The sequence below is a fragment of the Saccostrea echinata genome, unplaced genomic scaffold (genome assembly GCF_033153115.1).
Source record: "Saccostrea echinata isolate AGI-Se365-2 ecotype Australia unplaced genomic scaffold, CSIRO_AGI_Sech_v1 ptg000086l, whole genome shotgun sequence".
In the NCBI taxonomy this organism is placed as follows: Eukaryota; Metazoa; Mollusca; class Bivalvia; order Ostreida; family Ostreidae; genus Saccostrea; species Saccostrea echinata.
This window is the reverse complement of record NW_026889835.1, coordinates 2,052,312-2,066,822: the sequence shown is the minus strand read 5'-3', so window position 1 is coordinate 2,066,822 and position 14,511 is coordinate 2,052,312. Positions and strand designations below refer to the sequence as shown.

The 14,511-nt window shown below is 33.4% G+C and overlaps 1 protein-coding gene across 1 annotated transcript; it reads left to right on the top strand.

The window, feature by feature from the left end:
• The first annotated feature begins 5,004 nt into the window (after positions 1 to 5,004).
• On the top strand, positions 5,005 to 13,282 carry LOC133176987 (bone morphogenetic protein 3-like). The gene is made up of 3 exons (XM_061312060.1): positions 5,005 to 5,572; positions 10,550 to 11,472; positions 12,275 to 13,282. Exons 1-3 carry the CDS (start codon positions 5,296 to 5,298, stop codon positions 12,464 to 12,466), a joined length of 1,392 nt encoding a protein of 463 aa, XP_061168044.1. The 5' UTR covers positions 5,005 to 5,295; the 3' UTR covers positions 12,467 to 13,282.
• The last annotated feature ends 1,229 nt before the right edge of the window (positions 13,283 to 14,511 follow it).

Sequence of the window (14,511 nt, the reverse complement as noted above, 5' to 3'; positions counted from 1 at the left end):
ACATGATAAAAGATATCAAAATGGTTCATTAACAACGCCTGCTTTCATGGAAAAAAATCATTTCCAAACTGCTCCCGAAAATTACAATTGAGGCTTCATGAAACTGCACTAAAAATTAAATTAATGTAGTTTATCAGCTCGCACCTTGATAGATATCTGCTCGTTTGATGTCTAATGGATGGTTATCAGTTCATATGGTCAGACGGAGGTCTTTTCCTGCGGAAGTATAATGTTTTATGCAAATCGGGTGCAGTATTGTATGTCACGTGATATTGGTTGTATCCTGTGTAAAACAAGGAAAGATATTCATCTGTGGCACGCTTAGCTATTTTGCCGTGACATTTATAATACCTTTGACGCCGAATCCTGTTCCTGCAGGATTTGGTTTCCTGCAACAAAGAGATCCATTGTATTCTATAGAAACACGAAATAGAAAGTGTCAGGTAAACATGACATGCTTTGTTTTAATCCCGAATCAAAGATTTTATTTAGAAACGTCATCCTACGTGTACTTGTCATAAGCTCAATGTTTTAATTAGAGATAAATGCTTATATAGACTTTTTTTTTTTTTTTACAAAAACAGATGACTCCCCCATCCCCATGTTATTCCTTGTCATCAATCTATGTCCTTGGCGACAGAACTACGACCTTTGAGATATGATATATGGTCAAGGTCATAGCTATCAACACATTCAAGTTTGTATTTATTCGAGTCGAAGATTTTCTAAATAAGGCTTGAAAACACCATGAAATTGAAAGTTATGATCTAGAATCGAGACCGTGTCACACCATGGGTATTTAGCAACAATATGAGTACATTTTAATCAACAATTACAGAATTATAGCCCAAAAACATTTTACTTCTAGTATTTTATTGCCCAGTTACCTTGACCTTTATTCTCATTGTCCTATGACCTTGACCTTTAAGATATAACCTTAAGGTAAAGTTATGCAAATCTTTACCTCTTCCGCAACAACATGAAAAAGTTTGAACCCATTACAATCTGGGGTTTGAAATTCATGTCCTGGACATGACAATGTGACAAACTGACAATCTTGCCAAAACCAACATGCAACATGTCTTATTCCTTTGGGAGACACATGAGTCAACCCAATAATAAAATTTTACTCACACTTTTTATTATTTCATCAAATTAACAGTTGCAATTTCAAGTGAAGTACAAAATCTCAGACCCTTTCTGATAGCCAAAATTATTAAACTGATTGATGATAATGTATATTTTTCTCCAAAGAGATTATTTTGTAGTCAGGCATTTTCAATGCTATTAGAGGTCCTCTTCAACCATTATATTCTATCAGATTTGTATGATACCGGGTATATTTGTGATAATGTGATATTTTTTACCATTAGGTCAGTCGACAAAATAAGTACTTGTCTCTATCTGAGCGATGCACCTGTCAAAATAAAGCTATATGTTATGATTATTGATTATTTTCTTTAGTCTTCCCTGACAACATATTATTTTGTATAAAAAAAAGAAAAAAAAGAAACTTTTACCCGTAAGTTAGATATTCAATACAAGCTTAAGGACTAATAATGACCCTCAGCTCTAAATGGATTTAAATTTTTTTTTTTTTTTTTTGGTTTGGTTTGGTTTGGTTTGGGTTTTTTTTAAACCAGATAAAATAAAACAATTTTGAAAGTATAGGCAAAAGAAATATAGAAGGTAATGCTTCCATCTTATGTTAGTTTTGATAGAATTGACTACTCCAATGCAATTAAATTCTGATAAACTAAACTACGAGTAATTCTAGTATTTTTTTTACTTGGAAAGTTATCTCTCTTATCAGAGGGTCAGTCCTTCTTAAATACACTTAACTCAGAGTAGGCGTCCTTAAATTTATTTTATTTATACGTAATGAAAATTTTAAAATATAATTGTAATTTTATTTGTTGAACAATTATTGTAGATATTATATCTATATACAAGGAAATGGTTCACTGGTATCCAATATTTTTGTGTACATACAATAAAATATGTGTTTGTTTTTTTTTTAACTGTTCTTAACATCTTTTAGAATTCAAATATCATTATGGCATTAAAATCAAGTTTAAGAGGAACTTAACCCTATTTCTTTCGAAAATAGATTTCGCTCCAAAATGATGGTCGTATATGCATTTAATTTCTTAAGAAGATCGTCAAAATCTTGTAATTTTCTTAAGATTCAAAAATTATTGCCATAGCTCTAAAGTGTAAGACATTTACAATAACATAGGCGTTCTCACTTTGTCAAGGAATTTTACAAGTTTTGGAACCAGCGGTCTTTTTGTGCTAAAGTGCAAGTAGAAGCCAGCATGTCATGTAGCCAGTAATGGAAAAGTGCTCGTGTTAAAGAAAAAGGGGATTTGAAGATTAACGATGAGATTGTGGATAACATTATTTCTTTTTGTGCCTTATAATCCTTGGATACATCATGCGTTGACATATGAAAAGTTGATAAATTGATGTCATCCTGCTTTAGGTTTTTTGTTTCTGTAAATCTCTGACACAGTTTAAAATTGTCTGTCATGCAGTTTTGTAAAAAAAAAAAAAAAAAAAAAAAAAAAAAAAAAAAAAAAAAAAAAAATTGGAATAAAAATCACTGGAATGCAAGGGAATATATCAACTATTGAATATCGTAATTCTCAATAAATATGAAACTAAATGTACATTTTTAAACGGTTACTTTTGTTAAATTGTTAGACCTAAAATAATTGAAGATTTATATATGAATATATGAATAATTACAATACAACAATACTCAGTAAAACACTTGCAGATCGCCCTACATAATAAAAATAATCACAAAATGTTCAACAGTAGGGAATACAACAATTCAAAATGTGTATACAACTAATGTTGTATGATATAACATCAAGATTTAAAAAAAAAAAAAAAAAAACATTACAAATTAATTAAGGCATTAGGTAAATTGTTGTGAAACTGGTAATAGGATGCCTACCATACAAATGTTTGTGTACATTTATCATAATTTTATATCCTATTTGTAATTTTATACATGCAGTTATATAATACAAAACCACTTTACAACATTTCAGCAATGAAAACTTTTTTCCTTTTAAATAAACGTCAGTTCAAAATATTATATCATATCAAGATTTAAGAAATAATCAATATGAAAAATATATTGAGGATGATTTATCGGTGAGATTTTTTAAAAATATATTTTCCGTATGGACACGACACAAAAGTGGAAAACAACCGCCTCCATGCTCTCACGTATTTTTATGAATGATTTTCATTTAATGTTGAAATCTTAAATTTGATGATGACACTGGCTATTTTTAAAGATAAGAATATATAAATAGTTGAAGAAAATAGATATCATTTTTTTTTTTAAATACTATGAAATATTACAAACAATGATTCAATATTCCCTTAACCCGCTTGTACGAGGAAGGAAAAGCAAGCAAATAAGCCTGTCACTATACATGTACTTGTGAATTACTGGAATGAATAGAATATGTGTTGTGTATTTACAGGCTTCCATGACAACCCTCTTTTCTGCTGTTTTCCGACATTTATTTTTTCGATTCTCTTCAATCTTTTATATAATATTACCTTTGTCCACAGCCTCCTATAAATATGAGACGAATATATAAAATGATATCTATATATATTGTTTCTTTCATACAAATGAGGCGAGAGCAGGTGCGACACGAAAATTCTGAGTAATAACAAATTGTCTATCATTGAAGTATCCTATGATCAAAGAAATTTATTCAACACATCTGTCATTTGAATAAATGACATGATTAATGAACAATCATGAATATTTTCCAATTTTTTCTTCACGGAAAATTATTTATCCAAAGTATCTGAAGCATGGCGATTACAAATCAAAATAAATGTCAATTTGTTTCTTTAACACTTTTTTACCACTATATTGGCCTCTTCATATTGAAGTTAGGTAAAAAAAATCAATGTGCATTCTATGTTGATCGATTGGAAGTATTTTCTACAAAAAACTAATAATATAAGACTAAAAAAATACAATCAACTGAATGTATGAGTAAATGTATTCAATCTTCGCTTCATATTTTGGTTGCGTTCGGATTTCTGGATTAAGATGACCGAACCTGGTTACGTATATATCGGCAACATTGCCTGAAATGACCTCTTAGAAAATACACCAAGGAAAAATAGAAATAAATAGGGACTAAGAGTGGACATCAAAGTACAGACTTTTGGAGCCAATCACCTTAACTTTGACAAAGGCACAGGAGCGCTAATTGGCTGCTGGCGACTTATTTAGTACTTGACTTTTATTAGCTAATCAGTTAAAAGTTAAAGCGCCTTTAGCACAGCAATAAATACTACACAGTCTACCAGCTTTTGCAAAGTCTCTTAGACTCTAATTGTTACCGTAATGCCTCGTAGCAAACCAAACTCATTGGAGACGTTTTGCATTTACTTGCTTCTGTTATGGCTGAAGGGACATTACAAATCCAAGTATTATATATTTCAATCCCTTTAGAAGCAAAACACAGCAAATCTTTGCAATAAGATTTTTGATCTAAATGGTTAACCTGGTAATTTAGCATGTCTATTTCTACAATCAACCAAATAAGTATCAAAAATTATTTTTGCAACCCGCAATCAGTTATTAAAACTTTCCACATGCACAGAGACAGCGTTCAATCAAGTCTGGAAGTTGAAGGTCTCAATGTCAGTTTTACAATAAGCGAAACAGAAAACCCATCCCGAACCCATCAATGGGATTATAAGCAGATTACCCAAACAAATCGAATCACACACACAAACTACCCTCAAGTTCTGAACATCAAGTCATCGAGCGAATGTAGGTATGAATGAAAGGACGTCAATTTAAAAATTGATAAATCACCACTGGTTGCGCACGCTCGATAGCATAAGGGGCGGGGCTTATTCGCCGAAGCTATTGACATATCTTTTTCGTAAGGATTGTACCCAATCTAAAACGATTTTTTAAATAAAAGAACAACACTGTTTGTTTATATCATTTAGATGTGTAAAGTTTTTGTTCATTCTTGAGGTTTGACTTGCCATTTTGCTTGAGTGGAGGTGCGTTACTATGATAGCCTGTTTTCCATGGGATTTATATCAACGTGCGACATGAATTTACCTGAGAAATGTGATAAAACGGAATAATAGTAATTCAGAAGATGAAAATATTATGGCTTCGGTTCTACATCATGGAACATTACGGATAATGTTTACATGAAAAAGAAAATTTGTTACATTAATAGTAAATATTCATAGTTGGATTATTTACAAATTTTATTTGAAACCATGAGATTGTGCAGCTTTGTGTATCTTTTCTACACCTGCCTGGGTGTTACAATAAGTAGTACCGACCAGAAAAATGTGCTTCTTCACGAAGCTGTTCGGACGCTGTTGGGATTTCAAGATTCTCCAGGCCGCTATCTTAAACTTCAGACAGTCCCAAACTTCTTATCGGAACAGGCGCCCCAGTACATGATGGATTTGTACGAAAAGTTTAAAAACAGTCGCATTTCCAAGGGACATTTATCTGGAAATACTGTTAGAAGTATACATGCTGAAATAGGTAGGGGATATCCGAAGAAATTTCAAAAAAAATATTTATATATTATTAAAGTCATATTTGATATTTGATTTTATGTCTGTCAAAAAGGGAAACACTTTAATTTTGATTAACGAAAAGCCACATTTATTTACCAAGGTCTGAAAGAGAAATGACAAACCGCAGGGGTACATTTTGACAATTTGAAAAATCTTAATAGTGGATTTGACACTAAATACGCTTTCTCTAATTACACTTTCTAGATATCTTTACACGTGTTAAACCTCGGTATTGATGTCAAAAATGATTTTTCATAATGACAGGACTACTCATTAGATTTGTAATAAATCCATTTGTGTGACAATGAATCGAGACCCAATAGTCCTCGTGCCTTCTGAAAGACGGCCATTGATGGTGCACCTGTTCAACCAAGGTTAAATTCAGTACAACTATTAGCCGTTGTAATTAATTCCCAATCAGTGTCATATTTGGAGGGCGTTTTTATTTTGTACGTTCTTTAATATATCATATTTTGTTCCAGTCGTGTTAGATGAAATATAACTCGGAAGGTAGTATCAGTTATTTTTTTTTTTTTACAATGAAATAGAAAAAAGGGCACTTGTCTTTTGGCGCCTAATTTTCTTGGGTTCGCTTGTAAAACACTTTGTGTGATTGGTAAAAATGTGAATGTTAGCTTTGGCGTTGTAGTAACAGGCTCCAAAGCTAATGGTAGACGCGTCGTGCTAAATTTTCAACCTGCACCATCAATGGACTCTTAATTTTCTCAGAGTTAATAAAACAGTGGTTTAAAACCAGTGCAGAGATGATAAATCAAACATGCTTACAGGCACCGTCGTTTTTATACCAGGTTTACCAAATATTCAACATCGAAAAGTCGCGTTTAACCTGAAATAGTTTATCTTAAAATGAACAAACTAAATGAAACAGTTTTCAACATAACATAGAAGTGTATCACAAATCGCGGGGATGTGTGATAGCACTCTGCTTTATTGGCAGCGTATAATTAAGATGTACCGAAGCCTGTTTTGCCTCCCGCAGGGTGAAACCTGTGGGTATTTTCTAATATAATCAATTTTCAGTATTGTTCACCGTGCAAGGCGAAAAAAACTGGCTGTCAAAGATGTGCTAACAAGATGCCCTAAATGAAGTAATGTCGTACATAAATGTGTTGACAGTTGCATACTAATGATAGCAGCGCCTTTGGTCAAAAAGCCGCAAGACTAGATATATAATCTTGCAAATTGTTTCACAACACAACAAAAGATTAGTTTACGATATGTACACAAGACTATTGATAAGCGAGTTTATTCAGTAAAAGAAGAAACCAGATGTCATCTATGTGATTCCCCCGGTGATATATACCACCCATGAGTTTAATGGCAAATCAGGACTATGGTTTATTGATGCCTATCTGCCAATTAAAGGTCGCCGACGACTTTCCTAAATATCTTAATTCCAAAATAAGAATAAACAACGAGAAACCCTTTGACCGCTTTTAATACAATCGCAGTGGAAAAAAAAACATTTAAAAAAATAATTCTAATCTTCATAAAATGCAAAATTTCCCGCCATGTTGAAATAAAAGCGACATAAAATAGATTAAATTACATTCAAATAAATTTGAAAAAGAGCATCTCTGACACTTTTTATTTGCAGAACCCACAAGGATTTTTTTCTTCTCGATGCCCGGAAGGATTTTCACACTATAAAGTTGACGCTTTTTAACACAAACTATAAAGTTAACTCTTTATAACACAAAAGCGTCAACAAAAACATTATAAAAATAAACGTTTCGGTAATAGCAATGAAAAAATCTAAATTAAGTAACCTTAAATATTTGACATTTTATGTCTATATAACTACAGTGCTTCCGAAAATAATGTAACATATAAACTATTTTAGTATTTATACCCATGGTGTAGAAATAGACTACAATACATGCGTCAATAATCATGCATTTTCTCTGCCATTCAAAATTGTTTTTATTGAAACTTGAAATAAAAAGGCCAATAGCTTATTGGGCCCATTCCCTTTTTGCTCTGAGTCGTTAGGTCTGTATTTTAGGAGCAGTTTTTAAAAGTTCTAATACCTATCGAGTATTTGCAAGTCTGACATTGACATCTTTGGAGACATTTTTTCTACATCTACCAATTTGCTGTCTCAACCTTTGTTCCGAGTCTTTTCTGTTACGTCTGGACTGTTTACCCTCTGGTACAAATGGCGGTGGGAGGAAATTGTGTTGTTTGATAAAAGAATCCCGTAGTCTGCTTGTGTGTCGCCACCCTCCCTGCATGTCTTCAGAAACCAGCTTTTTCTATCATGAATAATTTAATTGACAATAAAGTTTACTGTCTACTTTGTTGTAGGAAATACTGTTTGGCTTTTTGTTTGTCTCGCGATCTTAAGCAATTTTACTCGAGTTTTGAGAGGTATCATGGGGCCTGTTTGAGAGTATAAATCATACACCTCATTCACAGAGACCCCTGTCAATAAAAAGTCCCCTCAATAAACTTTTAACTTTCGCTTGCAAAATGATAGAGGACATCACGTCTCGTCAATTTGCAATTACCCTTTGAAACAAGGTCGGCTATTAATGTAAATTTTCTTCGGCCTTTTTATATCTGTTTGAAAATTTTAGTGAAGTCGATAAGCTTTGTCCCTATGACTTTGTAAATCACATAAATATTACGATACATAAATACTTAATCAGCTGACGGTGCGGATACCCCTGTCACTTATGGCGCCAGCACGAGTGGTCAGCCGTATGGTACAATTGCCCGTAATGACCGCTCGCTTGATTTGACTGATCTCTGAAAGGAATGCGTTAAGATGAGAGCGAGCTTCTATATTGATAAGAAAGTATGGCCTTTACAAAATAAAACAAGAGGAAAATCTACATCAATATTTTGCTTTATACATTGTATTCCACTCCAACAAATGTGACCCATATTTTATATCCTTTTCCGCATTCATTCGCGTTTTTGTACAGTCGATAGAGCGTTTGATTTGACAATAACAATAATATTTTATCATCCGGTAGACTAAGTGTCCGAGATTTTATAGCAATACAAATGTAAGGTGATTATGGCGCAGATGTTTATCTTTGTATAATCGCATGTCACTTCTTTCAGGTAACACTCCACTTAATAGGCACCTCAACTCAAATAGTGCTTCAACACAATTAAACTATGTAGATCTTCATACAATTGAAGGAGTCATAGTAAAACACTGAGGCAGAATATACCGCCGGACTAGAGGGCACCTATGATGTAACACAAACCAATTTGTCGTGCAACATTGCGGCGCGGGAGTGGGCATACAAAATGTCATCGGGTAGCGGTAAAAGAGTGGACCGCTTCTTAGTTCATTCATTATTTAGATTCAGATTCATTAATATGAGATTTAAGGACAATGATTGATTAAGAGTAGAAAAAAATTTCATTGCTAAAAACAATAACATTGATTTGGAAATTGTATGTCCATCCCTTTGAAAAGGAAGGCAAAATATATACAGTTTCTTCGGAATTTGATACGATGCGACTCTGAATAATTAACAGGATTTTACATGTAACTCTGAATAACAAGATATTACATTGAAATCTTTGGGCCTCTAGTAGTTGTTAAAGGCACTCGTTACATGTGACTTCTGTAAGAATTCGTGAATTCATACAAAGATGAAAGAAACATTTTAAACAGAATTAGGCGGATTCTACCCCATCTCCTACATGAATATGAAGGAATTTGTGGTATTTATGGTAAAGCTTAATAAAATGAGCATACGTATTTGTTTTTCAAGGTATGTTGCAAGACTTGTGTTCAATTGAAAGAATAAAATTCAGCAATATCTACCGTGCTTAAAATTGGGCAAAATACATTTGTGTGACCTTTTTTCAAAAAGTTTCTTTTATAAGATTAGGTGTAAGCATATTTTGTTGAAAATATTTGGTCTCAAATTCCTTTCTATGGTCTTGGTACACAATGTAAAAAATATACTAAAACAAAAGTTAAAAGTGTGTACGACCCTTGGCTTTTCTTCTTTGGTAGGTACAAGGAAACGAAACAGTCGCCATCAGCGACGGCGATCTTGAACAAATATCGATTTCATGTTGACGACGAGGAATGACTTGCTTTTTAGATTTAACAAAAATGTTTTCGGAAAGGCAAGGTGAAGTCGTGGTTAGCGGGTGCGATTTTTGGGGGTACAAATTCGTTCTTAAACAGCTTGAAAATCACCGACCTTTGCACCACAAGTCACTCAAGTCTTGTAAAACGGTTGTTAAAATAAAGGTAATAATAACCTTTCAGCATGCTATCGTACAAACGCCGATTGGGCATAAATGGTAATTACGGGATGCCGCGAGTTTATTCGACTATTATCAGAACAGTTCCAACAAAAGCATCCAGTTACGGATTTGCTCGTGAAAAGAACTCCTAGTTGCTGGAACATCAATCAAAGAACAAGGACATTTACCATCTATAAATTTACTGCTCTTTTGGGTACTTCATCAAAAATAGAAATAGAGACTTGTTACCCTTTCAAAATTTGCGAACGAACATGCTTAAAGAACTCTATATACACCGTCCCTTTTTGACAGGCCATGCTTGAAAATCTACAACGTTTAAAGTGTTTTGACAAATTACACATAATTTTTCATTAAGAATTTTCAAGGTACATTAAATCAGGTCTAATATGCTATCAAATGGTGTCGAGCTGAGCATTAAATGTTATTTCAATCAATATCAATATGAAGTTGTTCACAATTCTGCCTTCTTTATTTACATCTAGTATAAAGGCTTGCATTTATTACTCGTATGAGAAATTGAAATTAAGAACATCAAAGATATTTGATAAAAACCCACAAGTGCAAATCTTTAAACAGTTAATGTTGTGAACACTCCTTTGAATAAGGTGTAGCACATTTTAAGGACAAATGTAACCATTTATATGAAAACTAAATATGTTTTTTCCTCTCTTTTCAGCTGTTGTGAATGGGGAGACCATGTTTATTTTTAACCTGACGTCCATACGTCGAACAGAGCTGTTATTGAGCGCAGAAATTCATTTGTACAAACGGAAACCCAAACGCTTCAATCCCAAAAAAGACATTGAATTAAAAATGTATGAAGTAGCCCCTCATTACATGTCTGAGGAAGGGAAGATTACAATGCGGGCTGAGTCCTATGGCTGGCAGTGGTATGATGTTACCAAGGCCGTAGGTAGTTGTCTGGCTGCAAGACGAAAAGTACCCCATTTATTTGCCTTGAATTTTAAAGCCGAGAAACAAAATGGGAAACTGAGAGACATTGCATTACGGAAATTCATCCGCCATCATTCCATGCCATTTTTAATTGTGTACACGAACGATACTCAAGAAAGTCGTTTTGATCAGTTAGATTCGTTAGCAGATAAAATCAAAAGTGACTCTACTTCTAATAAAAATTTAGAAAAGAAGAAATTATCAGATGTGGTGACAGATATCAAAATAAGAGATAAAAGATCAATATATGACAATGAAATTCCGGAGAATCCAGATGATTATGGTCGTATAGAGCGAAAATTTAACATTCCCCAAACGCATCCAGGTATTCTCCAAACTCGAAAGCAAAATCGCAACAAAAACTCTGGCTCTAGACGTATACCATATCCAAGTAAAGCCAAACGGAGAAAGCACAGAAAGCGGAAAAACAGGAGAAAGAAAAATAGGCGGAAGAATAGAGTGTTTCCGAAAGAGTGGAAAAACGTTAAACAAAACATGGCTACGGAGGAAAAGAGCGGCCATCTTTGTGGTCGTCAAAAGCTTGTAGTGGATTTTGCAGATATTGGGTGGGGAGATTGGATCATATCCCCTAAATCTTTCGAGGCCCACTATTGCGCAGGATCATGTCCATTTCCTCTTACAAAGGTAAGGTACCTGTTTCCCTTATTTTGGTTAAAAAATGTAATTTGAGATCTAATCGCTAACATGTGGGGGAGCACGAAGCGGTACAAAGCCCAGTATTCACCGGTGACCAGATTAGACATACTGTTTGAGTATTAAGTATGTTAGAATCTAATAGATCGTAAATTGTTCAAATGTTACTCTGAGAAAACATTTTTGCTAACGTTGGCTGGTAAATCACAATTCCAAAACGAGAAGCACGGGGTTTTCAACCTTCATCTCGATCTCTAATCTGAAATGTAAAGTGAAATGTTCAAAGCGTGTCAGCAACGCATGGTCCCTGTGTCTTGCTTTATCTGACAGCCTGGACGGGGAGTCCTTGATGGATGAAATCTGATCAATGTGTTTATAGATAGCACTCAAGATCAGTTCTCCAGAAACTTTTGTTTACTTTTGAATTGTAATTTGTTTCTCTTGTTTACAACTCATAAAAGTGAAATCTTCACATCACCTGTATGATCACTCTGTTAAATCTGCACGGCTTTCAGATTAAGCTGACAAGATTTTTTTTTTAAACTTTGGTATCTACAATATAGAAAAACAACATCGTATTTTTGAAAAGCATGAGTAGTTAACTGAAATGTCGGATTATTTCTATGTAGTTGTTGAAATACACGACAAGATTCCCAGATTAATTTTTTTTTTGGTCATAATCCTTAACTTTTAAAAAAACAATCAAAGGAAACGAAAGAAAGATAATCTTCAGTAATCCCCAATATAGTGAAGCGTAGAGACATCATTGATAATATAATTTTCTTTTTTACAGCGATTGAGACCTTCAAACCACGCTACAATACAAAGTATGGTCCACGCCATTGGAATATACACCGATGTACCAGCCCCTTGTTGTGTGCCCGATTCCATGTCTTCTGTGACGCTTCTCTATTTTGACGAAAATAGGAATGTTGTCCTGAAAAATTATCCAAGTATGACAGTTAATTCTTGTGCATGCAGGTAGATCCAAAATGATGCCACTAATTTTTTGAATGAATATTCTTGATATTCAAAGTACCAGATTTCGTTCGAAATGAAATTGTCTAATTCAGCGATATCCCTGGTAATTCTTAAGGAACACGAACCAATTCACAAACTCGATGACAACGGATGTTGAACTTCTAAGTATAAATTGCCAAATTTCAATGCAGAATGAAAAAATGACGCCAATATGACATCAGGGCTCCACGTATGTTCGAAGCGAATTTCCGGAAGTCTACGGTCCAAGATCCAAACTATCACCATTGTTGTTGATACTTTTTTAAATTTATATTTTGTTTATATATGTCCATGGTGACCATCTCTCACTTTTGATTAAATTCAGGACAGGGCCAGTGTCTGTGCGAATCTACCTCATGTTTTAAACTAGCCAGCACAAGATGACAGATGTGGAGAGGAGACGCTAAAAAAAGCGCCAATAGTACTAAAAGAATTTGTGATTATTGTTTAATACCTATTCATTGTTTGTTCTTAACATTTACGTAATATCGTGCAAAGTCCATAGTTTTAGAAACGCTTAGTTGCAATTGCAACGACTGCGAGTAAACTAGGGTATCTGGGACTTTTTTCAACAAGGAGACTTTTTGAATCACAATATCTCAGGAAAAATAAACCATCTGCAAAATTATATACAATGTACGTAAGAAATGTAAGAAAATTTCAGAATTTGATAATAATTATATGTTGCAATTTAAAAACAAAACATGTTTTGTCTAACTGTAGGTCAGCTGATTTATTTTCGATATATAATTGTAGATTGTAGAAACACCAAAATATTTTTTTAAAGCAAAATTATAGTCTGTAAAATCAGATTAATCAATTTTGTTAGAAGAATATTTCAAATTATTTATTCTGCATAAGACGCATATAACTTGACCACGATTTGTAACAATTAACTACGACTTCACCCTCTAAGGAAAGAAGAATATAGGATGTTCTCAGGATTTTAGAATCGTATCTTTTTGGGTTGTATACAGCAATTTGGAGTGTTTTGTTAGATCAATGCATTTTCGACATTTCCAAACATTTCCTGTCATTGGTTTTCATGCGTCGTGTTGTTTTCAGATAACACTGTATCAGCGCACCTGTCTCACTATTTATTTATCATGATATACATTTTCTTCATGGTCATCAATAAATTCATCATAATTCTAACAGCATTTTGTATTTTTCGAGCTTATATACATTAAAGCATCTTAGAAATAGCAAACATTAATTTCTCTTCATTATCTTGTTAGTGCATAAATTTGCGTGGACTGTTGTATTTCCAAGCAAGTAATGAACGTATTTCCACTATCAAAAAGCCATGCAATCTACATTGTTGTTTTAATTATTTTGTATTTTATTGTACATAAAATAGTTAACATTGAACTTGAAATGTCATGTTATTAAACTTGTTGTAATTCAGTTTTATGTTTGTCTTTTTTTTAGAGCGGTCTCTTCATACATGTATTTGGATAATAGAAATTCAGCAGAATATTTGCTTTTGGCCTCGGAAGCAATAGTTACTTTCTTCCATCATACCATGGCAAGAAAAGTAACTACTTCTCTTAAACTAAGTATTAAAATGGAACACTACATATCTGTTGGTTTTCTTCCATGACAAAGTTTCGTAAATCAGCTTGCAATCAACAGAAATATCAATTTCAATATCGAATTTATATATCATTACTTGTTTATCGTGTATTAAACCCCAGTTGCTGTTGTTCTTTCTTGTTTAAAGTACTGGCTCAACAAATATAAGAAACACCGGAGATATTTAACCTAGATGTTTGGTAGACTCGGCAAAATTTGATTAAATGCGTGTTTCGGAATATTGACAAATATGTAGTAAATAACAGGATTGTGATGTTAATTTCACACTTTGTAGTTTTCTATCGATTCGAAAGTATTTTCCTGCCAAGTCAATGATCGCCGGTTGTAAGCAGAGAGAAACGCGTACATTTTCTTTTTTATTCCTGTCCTAAATATAGCAATATTTTGCCAAATTATTAAGGGGTGTAGGTGCCA

Bases quoted from the DNA above. Each gene is read 5' to 3' on its own strand.
- LOC133176987 (XM_061312060.1), top strand. From the start codon at position 5,296: ATGAGATTGTGCAGCTTTGTGTATCTTTTCTACACCTGCCTGGGTGTT. The intron at 5,573-10,549 runs GTAGGGGATATC...CTCTCTTTTCAG, and splicing joins AAGTATACATGCTGAAATAG to CTGTTGTGAATGGGGAGACC. The intron at 11,473-12,274 runs GTAAGGTACCTG...TCTTTTTTACAG, and splicing joins GTCCATTTCCTCTTACAAAG to CGATTGAGACCTTCAAACCA.